General features: G+C 38.8%; 1 protein-coding gene across 2 annotated transcripts in view; it reads right to left on the bottom strand.

Moving 5' to 3' along the window:
• TPST1 (tyrosylprotein sulfotransferase 1) overlaps positions 1-21264 on the bottom strand; it is a 219223-nt gene that overhangs the window by 103805 nt on the left and 94154 nt on the right. For both annotated transcript variants that reach the window (XM_057314963.1, XM_026515918.4), the window contains exon 2: positions 9218-10163. In XM_057314963.1, the coding sequence (XP_057170946.1) occupies positions 9218-10062 (845 nt within the window). In that variant the 5' untranslated portion in view covers positions 10063-10163. The remainder of the gene's footprint in view (positions 1-9217; positions 10164-21264) is intronic.

Genomic DNA, 21264 nt, shown 5'->3' with positions numbered 1-21264 from the left:
AACTGCTCCTGGCCACTGAGACTGCTCTGCAAAATTAGAAGGTGTTAAGCCTTGAGTACACATCACCCAGTGAAAGACTCCACGTGACCCCTAGCCCTGTACAGACACTGGAAACCTCCAAATCAAATTACGAGGAAGAGAAGTATCTGACGTCAAGGCAGGCTGCTTCCACCCAAGACGATGGTTCAAGACTGCCTACTTTAAAAGAACATGAAACCCTTTCTCCTTTTCCTTTCCCTTCCTCTGCCACTGGCCTGGAAAAATAATGCCTTTATCTCTCAGGCCACTGATAAGGGTGCCAACCTCTGGAATTTAGAGCAACCTTTTATTTCAGGCTAGAAGAAAATCTAACTATGGTCCTAACTTTTTACAAGCAAAATAAGACAACTTACTGGTCGACTCCCCTGAATTTACATCATAAATTCATGACCCAGGAGGCTTGCAGGATTCAAGATTCACTCTTTTTGGCAGGTACCTACTTCCTCTGTTAGGGATAAACATAAATAAGGCTATGATCAGGAACTTCTTAATCCTTGAAATTGTTGCAGAATCTGCTACTGAAGCAATAGCTATTCAACAAAGGTATCTTTAGACTCCGGCCAAAGCTGTTCTAGATAACAGAATAGCCCTTGATTATCTTTTAGGTGAGCACATAAAGCAAAATGTTATGACCTGTGAATGCCACACGAAGGATCAACAAAAGCTGCTGGAACTACAGAGTGGCAGCTGAGAGCCCAAAATGGTGTCACTTAGGTTAAAGCCCAAGTCAGGAAACCAAGACTTAATACCTAATCTAACTGCAGCTTCAAACCACCAGGAATGTAATCTTTTACCAGTTCACATAGAATTTCCTAGTCAATACTGGGAATTTACTGATAGACCCTTTCCACTCCCCTCAGGAAGGCAACCTTGCCTAAACAATGCATTCCTTGCTAATAAATTCCTTTTTTTTTTTTTTTTTTTAATTTTATGCCCTCTCTCTGCCTTTAAAAGCCTTCCTCCTATTTAGCTCATGAAGCTCCACTCTACTTGCTAGATGGGATGCTGCCTGATTCATGAATCATTTAATAAAGCCAATTAGATCTTCAAATTTACTCAGTTGGATTTTTTTTAATGAAGTCAAACTTATACCTATTAAAACTAAGTATTCTTAGAAACCATTATAATCCTAATCACTTAATATTTGTTATCATTTCTATAAATTTTGGAGGATGTCATAATCAATTATTTTAAGATTTATTTATTTATTTATTTATTTATTTATTTGAGAGAAAGAAAAAAAGTGTGCATGTGTGTTGGGGGAGGGGCAACGGGAGAGGAAGAGAGACTGTCAAGCAGACTCCCTGGTGAATACAGAGCCTGATAGGGGGCTTAATCTCACAACCCTGAGATCATGATCTGAGCTGAAATCAAGAGTCAGATGCTTAAGTGACTGAGCCACCCAGGCACCCTGTCAATTTATTTCTTTTAAAAAACAACACTTTACAATTCCATGAGTTTCACTTCAGTTTTGTTAAATCCAAGCAAAATTAAATGTTGCCTCAACCAATGCCTCTCCACTTCTGAGTACGTTAGATACCAAGGTTCCTTACGAGATTTCATTTGGAATGAGTGTCCCACAATAACAGAAGTTTGCAAACAACTGATCTACAGGATAAAATTCAGTATCTTTCACATAAACTATAAAGGCCCTCCAAAGCCTGGTCACCATCAATTCCCATCAACTCTCTCAAGCTTTATTTCCCACTACTTCCTGCCTAGAAATGAACTTTCTAGTTAGAAACACCAAACTTCCTATAGTTCCTCATAAATACCACAATTTATGAGATGCTTCTCATCTTTGTGAATTTGTCCATATTGTAACTTCCAAATGACTCCTGCCTGGTTTTATTTTATTTTACTTTACATTTTAAAGGGGCGCCTGGGTGGCTCAGTCATTAAGCGTCTGCCTTTGGCTCAGGGCATGTTCCTGGGGTCCTGGGATCGAGCCCCGTATAGGGCTCCCTGCTCCTCTGGGAAGCCTACTTCTTCCTCTCCCACTCCCCCTGCTTGTGTTCCCTCTCCTGCTGGCTGTCTCTCTCTCTGTCAAATAAATAAATAGTCTTTAAAAAAAAATTACATTAGGCTATGGGAAACAAATGCCACATTCTGGACCCCAGTGGGATTGAGCTTGGGTGACTTTCACTACATGGTGGAAGGGTAGGGTCCATAAATCAGATGCAACAGGGCCTAGTTGTTCCCTAGGTCCTTTTGTGCCCCTAGGTTGGGCCAGCAGTCATGTCACAAGATGCCTGCCATCCCATCTCTTCTTTTTGGATACTGTAGGACTGGAGTTAGACACTGGCTGTTCCTAGGAGTAATATCTCTTGATGGCTCATTTGGCTAAGGAAGGCAAAGACATTCTGGACAGTCAAGGAATAACTACAGCACTCTAGCCATGGGTCACCCAAGGAGTACATTATCCTACAAGTCAGAACTGGATGTTCTTCCCTTTATCTGTTGAGCTACTTATCCTTTAGGTCAATGATTCTCAACAGGAGGGGAGAAGGGGAGCATTTTGTCCCCCCAGGGGGCATTTGGCAATGTCTGGAAACATTTTTGATTGTTGCACAAGTGGGGAGGGTGTTTGCTACTGGCATCTATAGAGGCCGGGGATGTTGTTAAACATCCCACAATGTATAGGACAGCCCCCACAACAAAGAATTATCTGGCCCAAAATGTCGATAGTGCTAAGATCAAGAAACACCGCTTTATTTCTCAGTCTGATACTACATTGTCCAGGAAGGTCTTCCTGAACACCCCAGATTACCTCTTCTTGGTTTCCCATAATACTTAGCATTGTATTGCATATGAATCTGTGCCTTCCATTAGATCATGTGTAGCTTTAGGACACAGACACTCTGTCTGGCACACAGTACATACTCAGTGAAGTAGCAGAGACTGCTATCTGCCTATCCCAATATCTAGCCTATATCTCGTTGTAAAAGAAAAACCAACTCTCAGTTGGGGACATGGTCACTTAGAATAAAAATTACATTCCCTAGGGGCGCCTGGGTGGCACAGCGGTTAAGCGCCTGCCTTCGGCTCAGGGCGTGATCCCAGCGTTATGAGATCGAGCCCCACATCAGGCTCTTCCACTATGAGCCTGCTTCTTCCTCTCCCACTCCCCCTGCTTGTGTTCCCTCTCTCGCTGGCTATCTCTGTTAAGTAAATAAATAAAAATCTTAAAAAAAAAAAATTACATTCCCTAGCCTTTTATATAGGGCCATAAGACTATGTGATAGCTAGTAGAATCCAAGAAGGGCTACCTGGAAAGTAAAGGAATGAAGGGAACTCAAGGGAAATGTCCTAAAAATATATGAAATGCCCCTTCTTATATGCCCACACTACCCCCACCCTACTACTTAGGACATAGATAAGTGGAGCTCCAACTTAGACCACGGAGCTGATGGAGCCAAAAACTGGGAGCAGTCTAAATGCTAGATGACTGCAGAGCTTCTAAACCGGCCTCGGTCTGCCTTCTTTTATATAACAGCCACTATTTTGCTTAAAACCATGGCTATTTGGGGTCTCTGTTTTTTGCAAAGACACCTGGTCTAAATTAATAAATGATCTAACACCCAACTTCTGTTTTTTTGCCATCGAATGCCATCTTCTTCAAGAAAAGTATGAACTGTGCTTTATTAAATTATGTTCTTGTTCTGCTTCTTCTCATTCTTCACTAACACATTCTGAAATACAATTTTTCCTCTGCTCCTTTCCTTTTGCAACCTGTTTTGCTGTCAGCTGCATTCCCTGTTTATTCAATTACCCCTCTCCAACTAAGGTTCTCAGCTACCTATAATTTGTAATAGAACAGTGATTTCCACAACTACAAAAGCACTGCTTTTAGGTAGTATCTGATTAACAACCAGATTTATAAAGCTAGGTTTACTGCCTTCACAAAGGATAAGTCAACCAGAATAATTTTTCAAAAACAAACAAAAAAAAGTAATATTTATAAAATTCTTCTCGGTTATTTTAATCTAAGCTAGTAGAGCTCGGGTAATCCTAATTTGCATGCTATTAATTTTACACACTGCAGAAGTGATCATAATTTGCATGAATACTGCCTTTCTCTTAACTTGCTCATAATATTCTTGCTATCCTTAAATTTCAGGAAATTTTCAAGTGGATATTTTGTTATGTCCCTCTCTGTTAATTCTGTAAGATACTATAAAAATTTTGATTTCCAAAGTAAATTCCACTATGGAAATAACTATTCTTTCTACTTAGGAGTATCTCCATTTCCAAAAAACCTTTTTTTGCATTGCTTTCACCTATTTATTTATCTTTTTAAAAAGAAAACCACAGGCTTAATATGGTGTCACTTGGATTATGGCTCCAAGACAGTAAACCAGGGGCGCCTGGGTGGCTCAGTGGTTAAGCGTCTGCCTTCAACCCAGGGCGTGATCCCAGAGTCCTGGGATCGAGCCCTGCGTCGGGCTCCCTGCTCTGCTGGGAAGCCTGCTTCTTCCTCTCGCACTCCCCCTGCTTGTGTTCCCTCTCCGGCTGTGTCTCTCTCTCTGTCAAATAAATAAATAAATAAATAATCTTTTAAAAAAACAAAAAAACAAGACAGTAAACCAAGACTTAATACCTCTCTTGGCCTGCCCCTGCTGAGTGGTGTGGAGGCAGAGGCTTGTGTGTATTCGAGATTCAGCTGCACCTGTAACCCACCAGCATGGTGGAGGAAGTCACTGCTGCTGGAAGTATAATGGCTGTTAATACTGCTTTATAAGAGGCACTGAAGACCACCCTCAACCACAATGACCTCCCGGGTGGAATTCGCGAAGCTGCCAAAACCTTAAGACAAACACCAAACCAATCTTTGCGTGTTTGCACCCAACTGGGATGTCAAGTTGGTGGAGGCCCTTTGTGCTCAACATCAAATCAACCTAATTAAGGTTGATGACAACAAGGAAGTAGGGAAATGGGGAGGCCTCTGTACAACTGACAGGGAGGGAAAACCCCGTAAAGTGGTTGGGTGCAGTTGTATGATGGCAAAGAGTCTCAGACCAAGGACTGTCACTGGGGAATACTTCAAATGTAAGAAATTAACAAATAAAAAACTTGGTTCTTGTTCTTTAAGGAAAATATAAGTCTTAACACCTAATCTAACTGCAGTTTCACAACCCCTGAAATGTAACCTTTAACCAGTCAACATAGGAATTTCCTGCTCAGCACTAGCAAATTTACTGATAGACCCCAGCCATTCCCCTTAGGAGGGCAACCTTGTCTAAAACAATGGTTTCTTTCCTAATAATTCCCTTTTTTCCTTTCTTTCCACTGGCTCTCTACCTTTAAAAACCTTACCTTTTCTGTAGTCCTTTGGGGGTCCCCCACTATTTGCTAGATGGGATACTGCCTGATTCATGAATTAATAAATAAAGCCAATTAGATCTTTAAATTTTACTCAGTTGTATTTTTGTTAATACTTTCTTTGTTCTGGATCTGATTTCTAGTTTTCTTTCTGCTTTAACTTACTAGAAGCTTCAGAGTGTCAATTATTGTATTCTTATTTGTTCTCTTGTACTTACCACTGCTACTGTATTTTTCCTTTTAACCTATTTGTGCTTAATAGTTGTATATCTTTTTTCTGCCCCAAGGACAGACAGCTCTCTGAATTGTAGTTGTGATTCTTGTACTTGCTTCTGTTTAAGGGTTACCATTATAATGTTCTGTTTTTCTGGCTTTGCTCTTTTCACCTAGTAAACTTGTTTACTGATCCGTGGTCACTTTTGTATTTTAGCCATTCTTAAGTATATCATGGTGCACTCTTTTGTTATTGTTACAGATGATTTTTATTTGTTCCAGGTAATTTCATCGTATGTTAATGAGTTTAAGAGCAGGAACGATGCTGTATACACTAGTAATTTCCTGAATGTTCCCAGATGGACATGACTGAAATTCCACAAAAATTCCACAATTCATGAGACAAAGTGAAATAGCCTCAAACTTTATTTCCACTTCCTACTCCAATTATTTGAGAAGTAGGCAGGCAGTAGATACCATTCTCTGATCAGCAAACTCCTACTGCCGTAGTCAATCACTTGGAGAATCTACCCATGTGCATAAGGTATTTTCCTTAAAATGTGACCCCCCTCCCTTTCTATACAAACATTTCTTGAAAGATAAAGGCAAAAAGACATTTAGAAATGCTTCAGTTTTTTCAACTCTATTAGTCTGGAAGAAATAAAGAGATCAGCGAGTTCTGTATCATTTCTGGAGCCATCGTATTCAAGACTGCAGCTCGATTTAATATGAAGTTGAAGAGGATGGGTGAATAATTTGTTAGAGTGATTTCAAGACATTAAAGTTACAACTTCAATCACTGGAGAAACTAGCTCTACTACTTGAACTTGAAATGACTATCTAAAAACATCAAGGATAAATAGTGCACCTAAAATTCTATAGTTGTACCTTAATACAGAACCAAACTTATCAGCCAGCCAAAGCAATCTGTTTTTATCCCTTCCCCACTCATTAAAAACTTTGCTTTTATTTTCAGTTTTTTTTTTTAAGATTTTATTTATTTATTTGACAGAGAGAGAGACAGCCAGTGAGAGAGGGAACACAAGTACGGGGAGTGGGAGAGGGAGAAGCAGGCACCCAGCGGAGCAGGGAGCCCAATGTGGGGCTCGATCCCAAGACCCTGGGATCATGCCCTGAGCTGAAGGCAGACGCTTAACGACTGAGCCACCCAGGTGCCCCTTATTTTCAGTTTTAAAGAAAGCTTAGCTCATATACAGTAGTCTCTAATGAAGATTCCCTGAACCACCCCAGAATGAAAAAATGCTTTCTTCCACCAAATTCTTTCATGGAGGAACTCTTACATATGCTAGCAGGTGATTACCTTATGCTCCCACTGTAACTGGAACTGACCAGGGAGGCAAGAGGTACCTCTCTGATTGAAAGTAACTGAAAATTCCTAAGCACAGCAAAAAAAGCTTAACTTTCATAGTTAATAAAACAGGGCAGGTAGAACTGTGAAAACTTTCCTTATCACGGTCTTCAACAATTTCTGCATATATTCCTGAGCCATCTGGTGATATCTTCAAGCCTTCAAAACCACCTAAATATTTTCAGTATTTTACTGCTAAATAATACCACAATAAGTATTAAAATACTTATTTTAAACAATTTTCCCAGGATAAAAATATTTATGGAAAGCAAAGCACAGCACACAGATGATTGACTCTGGGCTATGAATTCCTTATGGTCATGACTTTCAACTAACATGGAATATTTCCAACTTGGTAATTATTAATGGAATAATTCTATGTTTCTGCTTTATCTCCCAATTGCTCTGAGAGCAGGGACTCAGTCTCAAAAGACACAGTACAGCCCAGATTAGGCCTGCCTCAACCCATGTAGCTCTGCTTTTATCTGTTTTATACTGGAATTCTGGGAAGATTTGTTTCAAAAAAGAGCTCAAATATTGTTATTTTGTTTCATTTTTAGGTCTAAAAAAAATACTTGTACCTTCCCGAAAATTAAAAGGACTCAGAATACCAAGTGTGGGCAAAGATGCAAAGCAACTAGAACACATTCCTGTACAGTATAGCCATACACTAACAGTACAGCCACTGTGGAAAACAAGTATCTGTTAAGGACATGCAAATATAGAGATACAGATCTACCCTACGATCCCGCAATTCTACTCATTGGTATATACCCAAGAGAAATTAATGCTATGACCACCAATAGTAATGTACAGGAATGATCTTAGCAACTCTGTCCATAACGGCCCCAAACTGGGGCTTTACCTTGAGCATTATCGCCTTAATCCTTACTTGGACAGACTGGGGATGGGGAGGGAGGGTCTAACAGGCTTATTTTATACCACCTGAAGGAACCAGCATGAGAATATCTGGGCCAACATACAAGCACACAGACTGATATGCTTACCTAGGAATACAGGTGATTAGAAATTAGTTATGGTCTATTTTCTGGAAAGAACAATAAACTATGATGCCAGCAGCTAGGGCTATAATTTTCTTTGAATCAATAAAAATAACCCAGAGCCAGTAGAGTGATAATACCTAATAATTTATAATCAATACCCTGTAAGCTAAATGCAGAAACGCAGCTGTTCCTTTCAAATTATCTACATCAGGAATCAATACTCACTGCACAAGTTCTATACACTGAAAAAAGAAATCAAGAAGACATTCCTTCATAAGAGGAAGCAGGGTACCTAAAGGAGAAGTACACGGTTTTATCTTTTCTTTCTTTTTTTTACAGGGGGTACACAGCACTTTTATAAATGAAAAAAAATAAATAAAACTTACGCCCAACTTTTCCCCATAAGGAAATGCTACCTGAATTTAACAGTAGTTTCATTTTTGTATCCTTATTCTAGGTATATAAGTCATCAAATCACATTGTCAGATCAAGTCAGGGCACCCCAGTCACCACTTCATAAGAAAGGGGGAAAAAATGCAATGGTTTTAGAAGTATTTGAATCTAAGGAACTTCCTATACGGATTATGGATTAAGCTTCCAAATTGTGGAGCTCTCTACCCTTTTGCAAAAATCAAGATCCATCAGATGACAAAAGTACTACATGTTATAAAATATCATGGAAAACAGCACTAACCCTCTGAGACCAAGGCATGGACTCTAATACTGACCTTTCCATCTAAATTTGAGTGAATCATTTTTACTTTCTGATTCAGTCTTTCTACCTGTAAAATGAAGGGGCTGGGTTAGATAGTCTTTATTTTTCTCTATCACTAAAAATTCCTAAATGCTTTGAATTCACCACTTGCTTACCAACATGTGAGATGCTTCTCATATTAACCTTAATCCACACAAAAGCCAACTATCCTTATTAATAAAAATATGTAGAAATTAGAAATCAGGAGTCACTAAAATTGAATGATGGACATTAAGGTCTGAGGTCTGTGAAAAAGAACTTTCACTGCGATAAACTGGGCTTGCTTCCACCAAAAAAATTAAAAAGGCCACAATTCATAAATATACAAATGAATTAAATAAATGAAAGGGTCTATAATGAACTGGCTAGAGAATTTTTTTAAAAACTCATTGATGAAGTCCTATCTATTCCAAAAAAGAGCTGTAGTTTACACACACACACACACACACACACACACACACACAGATTTATTACTTGTATATAGGGTAAAGAAAAATAATAATAACATCTACTCACTTTGACAGAGATACTCCTCCGGCTTTCCCAATCATCTCCTCATGATGTAATACTGAGTGGTTCCACGGAATATGAAGGAACTTTAGGAGTGTTCTCATCCACCGTTCCGGATGCAACACAAGTTGTTCATAGTGAACTAACATGCATTTTTTATAGCCAACCTCCATACACTGGTTATACATGGTCTCTATGGCACGATTCCACTTGGTCAAACAGTCTCTATAGCTGTTCAGGTCAAACCCAGCTATAGTAACTTTCCGAGAAATCATTGAATGTACTGATGCCCGGCCATCTCGGACCATCAGGAGAAATTTGGCATTGGGGAATAACCTAGCAAGGTAAGTTAAGGATTTCAGGGCAAAAGGATCTTTATTACATAAATAAGGAGCTGGTTCCCCATGCTTAACAATAATTTCTAGTAGGAAGGCTTGCATGGCAGAATCCAGCACTTCATCAGTGACACCAGCCTCATCCAAGCGTATTTTCTCTTTACTTGACCGTGACCACATCTGCTTCAGAGCGAGGATGCGGGGAATCACCCTGGTTTCCTCTCCACAGCGAATATCGGGGTGTGCATCTAGCATGGCCCTCATGAGTGTGGTTCCACTCCGAGGCACACCTCCAATAAATATTAAAGGCATATCTTTGTGATAGGCAAAGGTTTTATTGGCTTTGATGTCCAGGCCAGTTCGCACAGTGGTCTTTGTGCTCTCCAATTTGAGAGGCTGGCTACGTTCTTCTATTCGGTGATGGCATTCCATGGCGTGTTGGCCCAAGTAAAACACAGTCACAGAACTAATCACCAGACATGCCAATAGTAAGTTCTGCTTCAGTTTTCCAACCATCTTGATGTGGTTATCTTGTTATTAAACAGATAGTCTGCTCGAAATAATTTTCAGAAAATGTTCAGGCCATGGAGATTCTACCGCAGAAAGAGGATCAACATCTAATGGGAAAAGGAAAAAATTATTTTATCATCCCATTAAGACTGTTTACCAAAAAAAAGATTGTTTATAACTTAGTCATCAGTGACCACCATTATATTTTAGCTAGAAAGAAGCTGAAGCAGTCTTAGATACTGCGATATTCTTAGAACACAAGTATACGCAAATGCAAGCAAAAAGAAATCATTTCTAATCAGAAACAGCTTTTCTTAATGTAACAATTCTGAAGCCATGTACCTTGCGCAGAATGGAAAAATAAAACTATTCCTATCAGTAAGTCATGAAAATATTTAATATGCCCAAGTATGTTTGGAGTCTAACCCAAGGCTCATCACTGATACTCAGATTTGCTTCACCCCTAAGAAGTCATTATCTCTACATTCTACTTGAAAGACAGATTGCAGAAGAAATATATGACTCCCAAAACTTTAACAAAGATTTAGTTTATTTATCCCGCAAGTTATTTATTTAGATACTACAGGCCAGATACCTGGGCTTGGCTGAGGATAAGCTTTGAAAAAAACAGCAGTGCAGTGACTTCTGCTCTCAGGAAACAAAGTCTCACGGACAGACAGATATGCAAACAATGACAAAATACAATCTGTGCCTTAGTAGAAATGAGCCAATGGGACAATGAGAGTATAATGAAAAGAAGCACGTAAGTCTGCCAGAGGAAGCTATAAAAGCCTCCTAGAAAATAAGGGGGAGGGGTAGTCTAAGCAGCAGGAACTTGTGTGCGAGTTCCTGTGCACGATGACATGACAGAACAACGCATATTTAGGTGACCAGTTGTTCAGGAGAGCTGGTGAACAGTGTGCGAAGACAAGGATGCATGTGTGTCTGTGATCTAGTCTTCAGAAGGACAGGTAAGATTTAGACACACAGTTTTCTAAGCTGAAGACAGACATGACCAAAGATGTGGATGTGCAGAAGCAAAAGCATGTATGTAAAACATATCTACTACGTAAAATATACATATTATATGTAACTGTAAAATGCGCCTATTATGGAAACGCTAGTTTAGCTGCAGAGCAAGGATACACACAGTGAAGCACACAGCCATCAGACAACACCTAGACTAAAACAATGTACCCTGAACCCTCAGTGAGGAGGTGTGATGGTTAATTTTATGCGTCAACTTGGGTAGGCTATAGAGCGCAGTGTTTGTCAAACACCAAACACTGGTTTGGTCTCGATGTTGCTGGGAAGCCATTTTTTAGATATGATTAACAATTGAATAAAAAAGTGAATCAACAGACTCTGATTAAAGCAAACTATCCTTCATAATATGAATAGGCCTCGTTCAACAACCGAAGTCCTTAAGAGAAAAGACAGGTTTCCTGAAGAAAAAGGAATTATCTTCAAGACAGCAACATGGAAACTCTACCTCAATTTCCAGCCTTCTACCCTGCAGAATTTGGACTGAAGGTTAACATGAACTCTTATCTGCTAGACTGCTCTATGGATTTTAAAAATGCCAGCACCTCAATCACAGGAGCTAATTCCTTAAAATTTCTCCCTTTCATATGTCTCCTGACTAATAGTAAGTACACCTGGGGAAATGACTAGCTATACTAAAAAAAGAACACCTTCCAAGAGGCAGAACATCGCGCTATGGACTAGTGAGAAGGTAGGCAATTCTCCCCCAAAACCAATTAAAAGCAGGATGAAAAGGACAACCCTTGCAGTCCTCTGGAAATCAGCCAAAGGAATAAAACAACCTAAGTAGCATTTAGGCTTGAAAACTGCTAAATGTTGAGTAAGAACAATGAAAGTCTGTGGCATTCTTGCCGAAGACTATTCCCACTCCACCATCCACCCACTCAGCAGGACAGAGGTTCCGCAGAGCAGGGCAAGGCAGGGCAAACTATAAAGACCGGTGGCTTTGCTGCCAGGATCAAAGGGAGAGCACTCAGTTTGAAGAGGTGAGTAACACACGCTCAGCTGTGCTCTCAGTGTAAGTGATGTGCCAGGTAGCAGGTGAGCAAGAAGGACGAACTGGCAAGCTCAATGCCAACTCAGAGGTGCACGGAGGCAAAGAAGGGACATGAACTGTATGGTGACTAACATAATATAATAAAAAAACATTAAAAAAAAAAAAAAGAAGGGACATGAAAGGAATAAGAGGAAAGTAAACACCAGTGCAGATTTGAAAATGCCCTGAACTTTGAATGTGCTCCTCTACCCACATGCAGATCCACTGGCAGAGGAAAAGTCGTACTGTCTTTAAGACGTTTGAGCACAGGGGCGCCTGGGTGGCACAGCGGTTAAGCGTCTGCCTTCGGCTCAGGGCGTGATCCCGGTGTTATGGGATCGAGCCCCACGTCAGGCTCCTCCGCTATGAGCCTGCTTCTTCCTCTCCCACTCCCCCTGCTTGTGTTCCCTCTCTCGCTGGCTGTCTCTATCTCTGTCAAATAAATAAATAAAATCTTTAAAAAAAAAAAAAAAAAGACGTTTGAGCACAACCACTGTCCATTAAGCTATGCTGTCAGGAAGGCAACCCCTAGAAAGCCATGCTTAAAAATAAAAACAATTTTAAGTGTGTGTGTGTGTGTGTGTGTGTGTGTGTGTATCTGACCAGCTCTATCAGCATACATTTATATGAAATGTCCATACAAGGCAAATTTAGAGACAGAAAGCAGAGGGTGGAAGCAGGAATTTAATGACAAATAGGCATGAAGTGACTTTCTGCAGTAATGGAAATGTTCTAAAACTGGACTGTTGTGACAGCTACACGACTCTATAAAATCCACTAAAAATCACTGAATTGGACACTTACAATGGGAAATCTTATCGTATATAAGTTATACCTCAACACAGCTGGGGTTTTTTGGTTTTCTTTTTTTTTTTTAAAGAAAACTTTCCTAGAAAAATATTTTGATAGTCTTATCATTGATAGTCTTATCTTTGATAATCTTAGTAGGATACACCAAGATCTGGTTTTTGTCTACTCGTATATTCATTCTTTTAGCTGCATATCTGAACACATATTACTATGCCAGGCAATGTACTGTACTGTAAAGCTACATCAAAGAACCACCAAGTGCGAATAGGTTGAGATTAAAGGATCAACTTAATAAGAAAAGACTGCAAAGAAAAAAGCAATGATTAAGAACATTGGAAGTGGGGCACCTGGGTGAATCAGTCGGTTAAGTGTCCCACTCTTTTTTTTTTTTTTTAAGATTTTATTTATTTATTTATTTGACAGAGAGAGAGACAGCGAGAGAGGGAACACAAGCAGGGGGAGTGGGAGAGGGAGAAGCAGGCGTCCCGCTGAGCAGGGAGCCTAATGTGGGGCTTGACCCCAGGACCCTGGGATCATGACCTGAGCCAAAGGCAGATGCTTAACGACTGAGCCACCCAGGCGCCCCTAAGTGTCTGACTCCTGATTTCGGCTCAGGTCATGATCCCAGGGTCGTGAGATCAAGCCCTGCATTGGCTGCGCTCTGGGTGTGGAGCCTGTTTAAGATTCTCTCTCCCTCTCCCTCTGCCCCTCCTTCCCCCACCCCTGCGCTCTCTCTAAAACAAAAACACAAAAAAGAACATTGGTAGCAACATAACATTGAAGTATCTATACAGAAAACTGTATCCATGATATAAAAGAAACGCTTAAGATGTTCTACCAGTATTCAATTTAAAAAGGGGCAGGTGGTAAGAAAAGAAAACAATGGAAAGAAAAGAGAGTAATACATAGAATGGAAAATTAAGAATAATAGAATAGTAACATTTTGAATGTTACTAGAATAACAACATTTTGGTCGAAAATTATATTACAAACACAAATGAAGAAAACATTGCTGAAGTGGAAAAAAACTTTCTGTAGATGTAAGGACCAACATTTTTAAGCAAAATAAATGACAATAAACCCAATCTGGACACATTTTGGCAATTTCAAATATCCTTCAATTTCAAATGTGAAGAGAATACTTCTGTAGACTTTCAAAGGAAATAAGGACCAAAGGATCAAATAACAACCTGGCATCAGATGTCTCTATCACACTAAATGCTTATCCTCTGGTTTCCTAGTAGTCACCATTCTTTATTTTTCAAACTTGCTATAATGAACGTTTGTTACTCTTCTAAGTGAGAAAAGAAAGACATTTTTTAAATAATAGGGACAGGAGTGCCCGGGTGGCTCAGTCAGTGAAGTGTCTGCCTTTGGCTCAGGTCATGATCCCAGGGTCCTGGGATTGAGTCCTGCATGGGGTTCCCTGCTCAGCAGGGAGTCTGCTTCTCCCTCTACCCCTTCCCCCACTTGTTTGTGTGTATGTGTGTGTGCGTGCACACACGTGCGCTCTCTCTCTCTCTTTCCTTCTCACAAAAATAAATAAATAAAATCTTTTCAAATAAGAAGGAGAGACTATCTTTAAAAAATGACATTTAGGTAGAGATCTGAACAGCGAATAAGAATTAGGTAAAGTGAAGGGAAGAACATTCTAAGCAAAAGCAAGTGGACACACAAAAGTCCTCCAATGGAAAGCCATTTTAAAGCTCTTAAGGAGCAGGGTAAAGCAAGAGAAAAAGTGGGTGAATAATGCAACTGGAAAGATGGGCAGTGGTCAGACCATAAATCTTGTGGATCAGTTTAGGGATGTGAAATTTTATGATAGATGCAATCAGATGTGACTGATTTAAAGACTTTAAGCAGGGAGTTACTAATTCTATTTTAGGTTTATACAATCTCATTCTGGCCAAAACGATCTTGAAAAAGAACAATGCTGGAATATTCACAATTCCCAATCTCAAAACTTACTACAAAGCTACAGTAATGAAGACAATGCAGCACGGGCATAAAAACAAGCATACAAATGAATGGAATAGCATTACAAATCCAGAAATACACCTTTACATTTTTGGTCAAGTGAGTTTTCTTTTTTTGCATTAAGTTTTTAATTTTAATTCCAGTATAGTTAACACAGTGTTATATTAGTTTCAAATGTACAATATAGTGATTCAACAATTCTACACATTGCTCAGTGCTCATCATGGCAAGTGCACTCTTTAAGCCCCATCACGTATTTCACACATCCCCACCCACTCTGGTAACCATCAGTGTGTTCTCTGTAGTTAAGAATCTGTTTCTTGGTTTGTTTCTCTCTCTCTTTTTTCCTTTGTTCATTTGATTTGTTTCTTAAGTTACACATGAGTGAAATCATATGGTATCTGTCTTTCTCTGACTTATCTTACTTAGCATTATACCCTCTAGCTCCATCCATGTTGTTGCAAAAGGCAATATCTCGTTCTTTATGGCTGAGTAATATTCCAGTGTGTGTGTGTGTGTGTGTGTGTGTGTGTGTGTATGTGTGTATACACACACACATACCATTTCTTTATCCGTTCATCTACTGATGGCCATTGGGCTGCCTTCCTATCTTGGCTACGGTAAATAATGCTGCTATAAACATAGGGGTGCATGTATCCCTTTGAATTGTTTTGTTTTGTTTTTGTAATTTGGGATTAAGTGCCCAGTAGTGAGATTACTAGGTCCTATGGCAGTTCTATTTTTAACTTTTTGAGGAACATCCATACTGTTTTCTGCAGTGGCTGCACCAGTTTGCATTCCCACCAACAGTGCATAGGGCTCCTTTCTGTCCACACCCTTGACAACACTTCTTGTTTTTACATATTTTTTTATTTTAACCATTCTGACAGGTGTGGTGTGATATCTCATTGTAGTTTTGATTTGAAATTCCCTGATCATGAGTGATGTGGAGCATCTTCTGATGTGGTCAACTCATTTTTGACAGCGTACTGAGACAAATGAGTGAGGAAGGAACACCCTTTTCAACAAATGGTACAGGGACAACTGGATATCCACATGTAAAAGAATGAAGCTGAATACCTGGCTCACAAAACTTCAGACAAAATGAGCTAGAGACTTATATGTCTGAGCTAAAACTATAAAACTCTAAGATTACAGAAGTGTAAATCTTTGTGGCCACAATTTCTTAGATACAAGACCAAAAGTACAAGAAACAAATTAAAAACAGTTGAATTAGACTTCATCAAAATTAAACACATTCGTGCTCCAAAGAACATCATCCTGAAAGATAAATCAAAGAATGGGAGAAAATATTTACAAATCATATATCTGATAAAGGACTCATAGCCAGAATATATAAAGAACTTTTATAATTCAACAATAAACACAAATAACCCAATTTTAAAAATGGGCAAAAATCTCTATAGACATTTCTCCAAAGAAGATATATAAATGGTTAACACGCACAGGAGATGTTCAATATTCTTCTTCTTCAGGAAAATGCAAATTAAAACCACTTCACACCCACTAGATGGCCACAATCAAAAACAAAGATAATAACAAGTATTGATGAAGATGTGGAGAAACTGGAATATATACTGCTCATATACTGCTAGTGGGTGGGACTGTAAAATGGTGCAGCCAATTTAGAAAAGTATGGCAGTTCCTCAAAAGGTTAAATGCAGAACTAACGTATGATCCAGCAATTCTACCCAAGTGAACTAAAAACATGTGCTCACAGAAAAACTTGTGCCACAGCATCATTATTTATAGCTAAAAAATAGCAACAACCCAAATGTCCACCAACTGACAAATGTATAAACAAAATATGGTATATCCAAACAACAGAGTATTATTCAGCCATAAAAGGACTGAAGTACTGATACACGATTTGATATAGACAAACCTTGAAAACATTATGCTAACTGATTAAAAGCAACTCATAAATGATCACATGATTCCATTTATATGAATGTCCAAAACAGGCAAATCTATACAGACAGAAAAATTAGTAGTTGCCTGGGGCTAAAGGGAAAGGGAAGATGAAAGTGACTACTACACAGTTTCTTTTTGAAACCTAGATTGTGGAGAATTTTTTGGTATGTGGTTACACTTCAATAATATCGTGTTAAAAAAAAACAACACCACTATGCACTTATTTGAATGGCTAAAATACAAAAACACTGACAATATCAAGTGCTGATGAGCATGAGGAGTAACTGGACTCAGACATTTCTGGGAACGCACAATGCCACATCTGACAAAGGGTTTGGTAGAGTCTAATAATGTAAACATATACTTACCATACAATCCATTAACTGTATTCCTGAGCATTTATCCTAGAGAAATGAAATCTATGTTTACACAAAACCTGCACATGAATGTCTATAGCAGCTCCATCCATAATCACCAAAAACTAAAAACAAACACAATGTCCCTCAATGTGTAAACTGGATAAACTACGGTAAATCCATTGCTGGAATACTACTCAGCAATAAAAAGGAACAAACTCTTGATACACACAACAACTTGGATGAATCCCAAAGACAGTATGTATACTGAATGAAAGAAGCCAGTCTCAAAATAATTCTATTCATAAAATAGTCTCAAAAAGGCAAAACAGGGGCGCCTGGGTGGCTCAGTCAGTGAAGCATCTGCCTTCGGCTCGGGTCATGATCCCAGGGTCCTGGGATGGAGCCCCACATTGGGCTCCCTGCTCTGCTGGGAGCCTGCTTCTTCTTCCTCTCCCACTCTCCCTGCTTGTGCTCCCTCTCTCATTGGCTGTCTCTCTCTCTCTGTCAAATAAATAAATAAAATCTTTAAAAAAAAGGAAAAAAAAGGCAAAACAACAGCTCACTAGATGCCAGAAGCCTGTGACATTATTTTTTTTTAAGATTTTATTTATTTATTTATTTATTTATTTATTTATTTATTTGAGAAAGAGAGTGAGTGAGAGAGAGAGCATGAGCGGGGTGGGAGGAACAAGAGGGAGAGGGACAACTAGACTCCCCACTGAGCAGGGAGCCCAATGCCAGGCCGATCCCAGTACCCTGGGATCATGACCTGAGCCAAAAGCCAACGCTGAACTGACTGAGCCACCAAGAGCCCCCAGAAGACTGTAACTTTAAAAGGATATAATACAATAAAGTTTTCTGGGATGATGGAATTATTCTGTGTCCTGACTGTGGTAGCTGTTCCACAAATCAATATATGTATTAAAATTCACAGAACTATGCACTAAAAAGTCTATATTACTGGATGATAATCTTTAAAACAAAAAAAATTAATCAAGAGAAATCTGAGAGGAAATGTGGGGGACGGGGAAAAAAGATGACTGAAGATCAAAAACAGGAGAGTTTATGATTCTGAATCTTCCAATTAATGCTTCTGATCAAATATTATTTAGTGGTGATAAATTCAGTGGTAATAGGTATACATTAAATAAATAATGGATTTTACTGAGAAGAGCAAAGAAATGATCCCAGAAAAATTATCTCATGTTTTCCATTTTATGAACCCTGAGATTAAATAAAAATTCATTTAAATTTGAACAATGCACTGTATGGTGACTAACATAATATAATAAAAAATCATTAAAAAAATAAAATAAAATAAAAAATAATAATAAATCTGAACAATGCAAACAAAACTTACTTAGTGAAGCAAAGAGAAGTGCTCTTAGGGAAGCAATTAACTCTAATAATGGTTGGTTTCATTTTGGATAGTTATACAGGAATGATTCCTCTAGCACATTTCATTTGTCTGTAGGGTGGCAGATGCATAATGCATGTTGTATGAGAGAAGAGCAGTAATCACTAAGAAATCACTTGAAAATGGCAAAGCTTTTTGGTAAAATTTAGTACTATATGTCTTGTAAATGACATTTAACTTACCAACTTCTTTTTTTTTTTTTTTTTTTTTAAAGATTTTATTTATTTATGTGACAGACAGCCAGCGAGAGAGGGAACACAGCAGGGGGAGTGGGAGAGGAAGAAGCAGGCTCCTAGCAGAGGAGCCCGATGTGGGACTCGATCCCGGTACGCCGGGATCACGCCCTGAGCCGAAGGCAGACGCTTTAACGACTGCGCTACTCAGGCGCCCTAACTTACCAACTTCTGACTTCACTATGTGATAAATGAGTCTTCTTTCAAAAATTACTTGAGCAACAATTTAAAATTCAATTGCACAAAACAAGATATTAATAAACCAAATCTTCCCCAAGCACATATCAGATACAAAATGTTCACCAACCAAAAGCTAACATGACAAAACCACTAAGTTACTATAGTAGCAACCAACAGTATCTGATAACTTCACATTAAAATATCCCAAATTCTCAGTAAAATACATAAAAAGCCAAAAACTGTAAATATATCAACATATTTCTGTGTCCAGAAACATACTTATAAAAGCATCTCAATGGCTGCATAATACTTTACTGAAAGGATCTATAACCAAACTAATCTGAGTCTGCTCCTCGGTAAGTTAAAGGTAGAGACTACACCAAAAGTGGAGTTGTCAGAGAAACTATTTGCAGCAAATAAGGAGATCATGAAGAATAACTTCCAAAGCAGTGAATCCCTGAGTAGGGGTGAGTGGGTTCCTTTTATTTAGGGTTAGAACAAATATTCAGAAAGGGAAGCTCTGTCATCACATATAAATGTGGGTACTCTCTTACTTAGAAAACAGGCCTATACATACATCCTCTGTTATGTTATTGAAGCTGGTGCTCCTCCTAGGATGGAGACGTTAACATTACAAGGAAGCAGAGGTAACTGTCAAAGGGGCTATGCGCATGCTCTGAGAACTTGTATAAACTGGATGGGGCTTGGGGGCTCCTTATCTCAGGAAAGGAATGCAGGGCTTCGCTTGCTTATGAAACAGCACTGGAATTTTGTACCACTGATTTATTGTCTCTGATATGGTTAGGCTATTTCCTGGGCCTGGTAGAGACTTAAGTTTTTGCATTCCCTTTGTTCCCTTAAAATTCTTAACTACTGGGGTGGCCTGGGTGGCACAGTTAGTTAAGTGACATCTCTTGATTTTGGTTCAGGTCATGATCTCAGGGTCGTGAGACCGAGCCCTGCCTGGGCTCTGAGCTCAGCGTGGAGTCAGCTTGAGAGTCTCTTCCCTTCTCCCTCTGCCCCTTCCACTTGTGCTAGCTCTCTCTCCAAAATACATAAATCTTAAAAAAACAAAACAAAACAAAACAAAAAAACTTAACTACTTAGGGTTTTGCATTTCTTTGTAATTCTGATCTCCAAAAAAGTTCTGCAAGAAGTGTGCTTGGGCAAGTAGGGCACAGATCATGGGTCAGGGGAATGGCTGGGGGTTTAAAATGGCCTCTCAGTATCACAAAGGTTATATCTTTATTTTTCTGGGGGCCCCTAACTCTTTCTGCTTACAGATCTACCAACATTTATCTGTTCAATTTTCTGTTATTATTTACTTGTTTTTAAGCTTTCATGACTATGAATAACACCGTGATAAATATTCTCGTATAAACAAACATCTTTGCACATGTAATTATTTTCTTAAGCTAAATTTTTAAAAGAGGAATTGCTAGGTCAAAGCGTGTGGAATATTGAGTGTGGGATATGCTTGATTTTAAAGCATTTAATACATATTTGATTCATATCCTTCTCATACCCTACATCCAAATCTGATTTTTAAAAAATCTGTTGGCTCTATCCTCAAAATACAGTCACAATCCGACCACTTCTCAACACTTCATTTGCACCACCAGCATCTCTTAGCGAGAGTATGGAAAGGTATCCTTACTTCTACTCCTGTCCCCTAGAGACTATTCTCAACTCAGTAGCCAGAGGGATCTTTTTAAATTTAGTCAGAACACATCATTCCTCTGCTCACAGCCCAGTATTGTTTTTCAAAATAGTCTTGAAAAGGCTTAAGACATCCAACACTAAATCTGTGTTAAATTTCTCTTTTTCTACTGATTTTGTCAAGAAATCTCTATAGGCATCAAAAATAACACTGACAGAGGTCAGGACAATATTTCTTATTGTTCAAAGTAACTGAAAAGACAACTCTTAAATTAGAAGTTTCATAAGGACTAAAATGAAGGGATAATGCTACATATCCAAGCATACTTGATAACTGTGTCAACACAATTTGGATTTTTTTCAAATTTTCATTTTTACTGTATTTTAAATCAAATATTGTCTTCCCCAACACATTAGGGAGAAAAAAGTATGTTCTTTATCCCCTTCAAGATGTTTGAAATCAAGTAAGATGGTGGTCAAAGACCTTGTAAGGATTATTAAAATTGAAAAGAAAGAGATTTTGGCTTTCCCGGAAACATTCTCATACTTTTCACTAAG

This window comes from Ursus arctos, unplaced genomic scaffold (genome assembly GCF_023065955.2).
Source record: "Ursus arctos isolate Adak ecotype North America unplaced genomic scaffold, UrsArc2.0 scaffold_2, whole genome shotgun sequence".
Lineage (NCBI taxonomy): Eukaryota > Metazoa > Chordata > Mammalia > Carnivora > Ursidae > Ursus > Ursus arctos.
The sequence above is the reverse complement of the archived record's forward strand: the minus strand, read 5'-3'. Positions and strand labels throughout refer to the sequence as shown.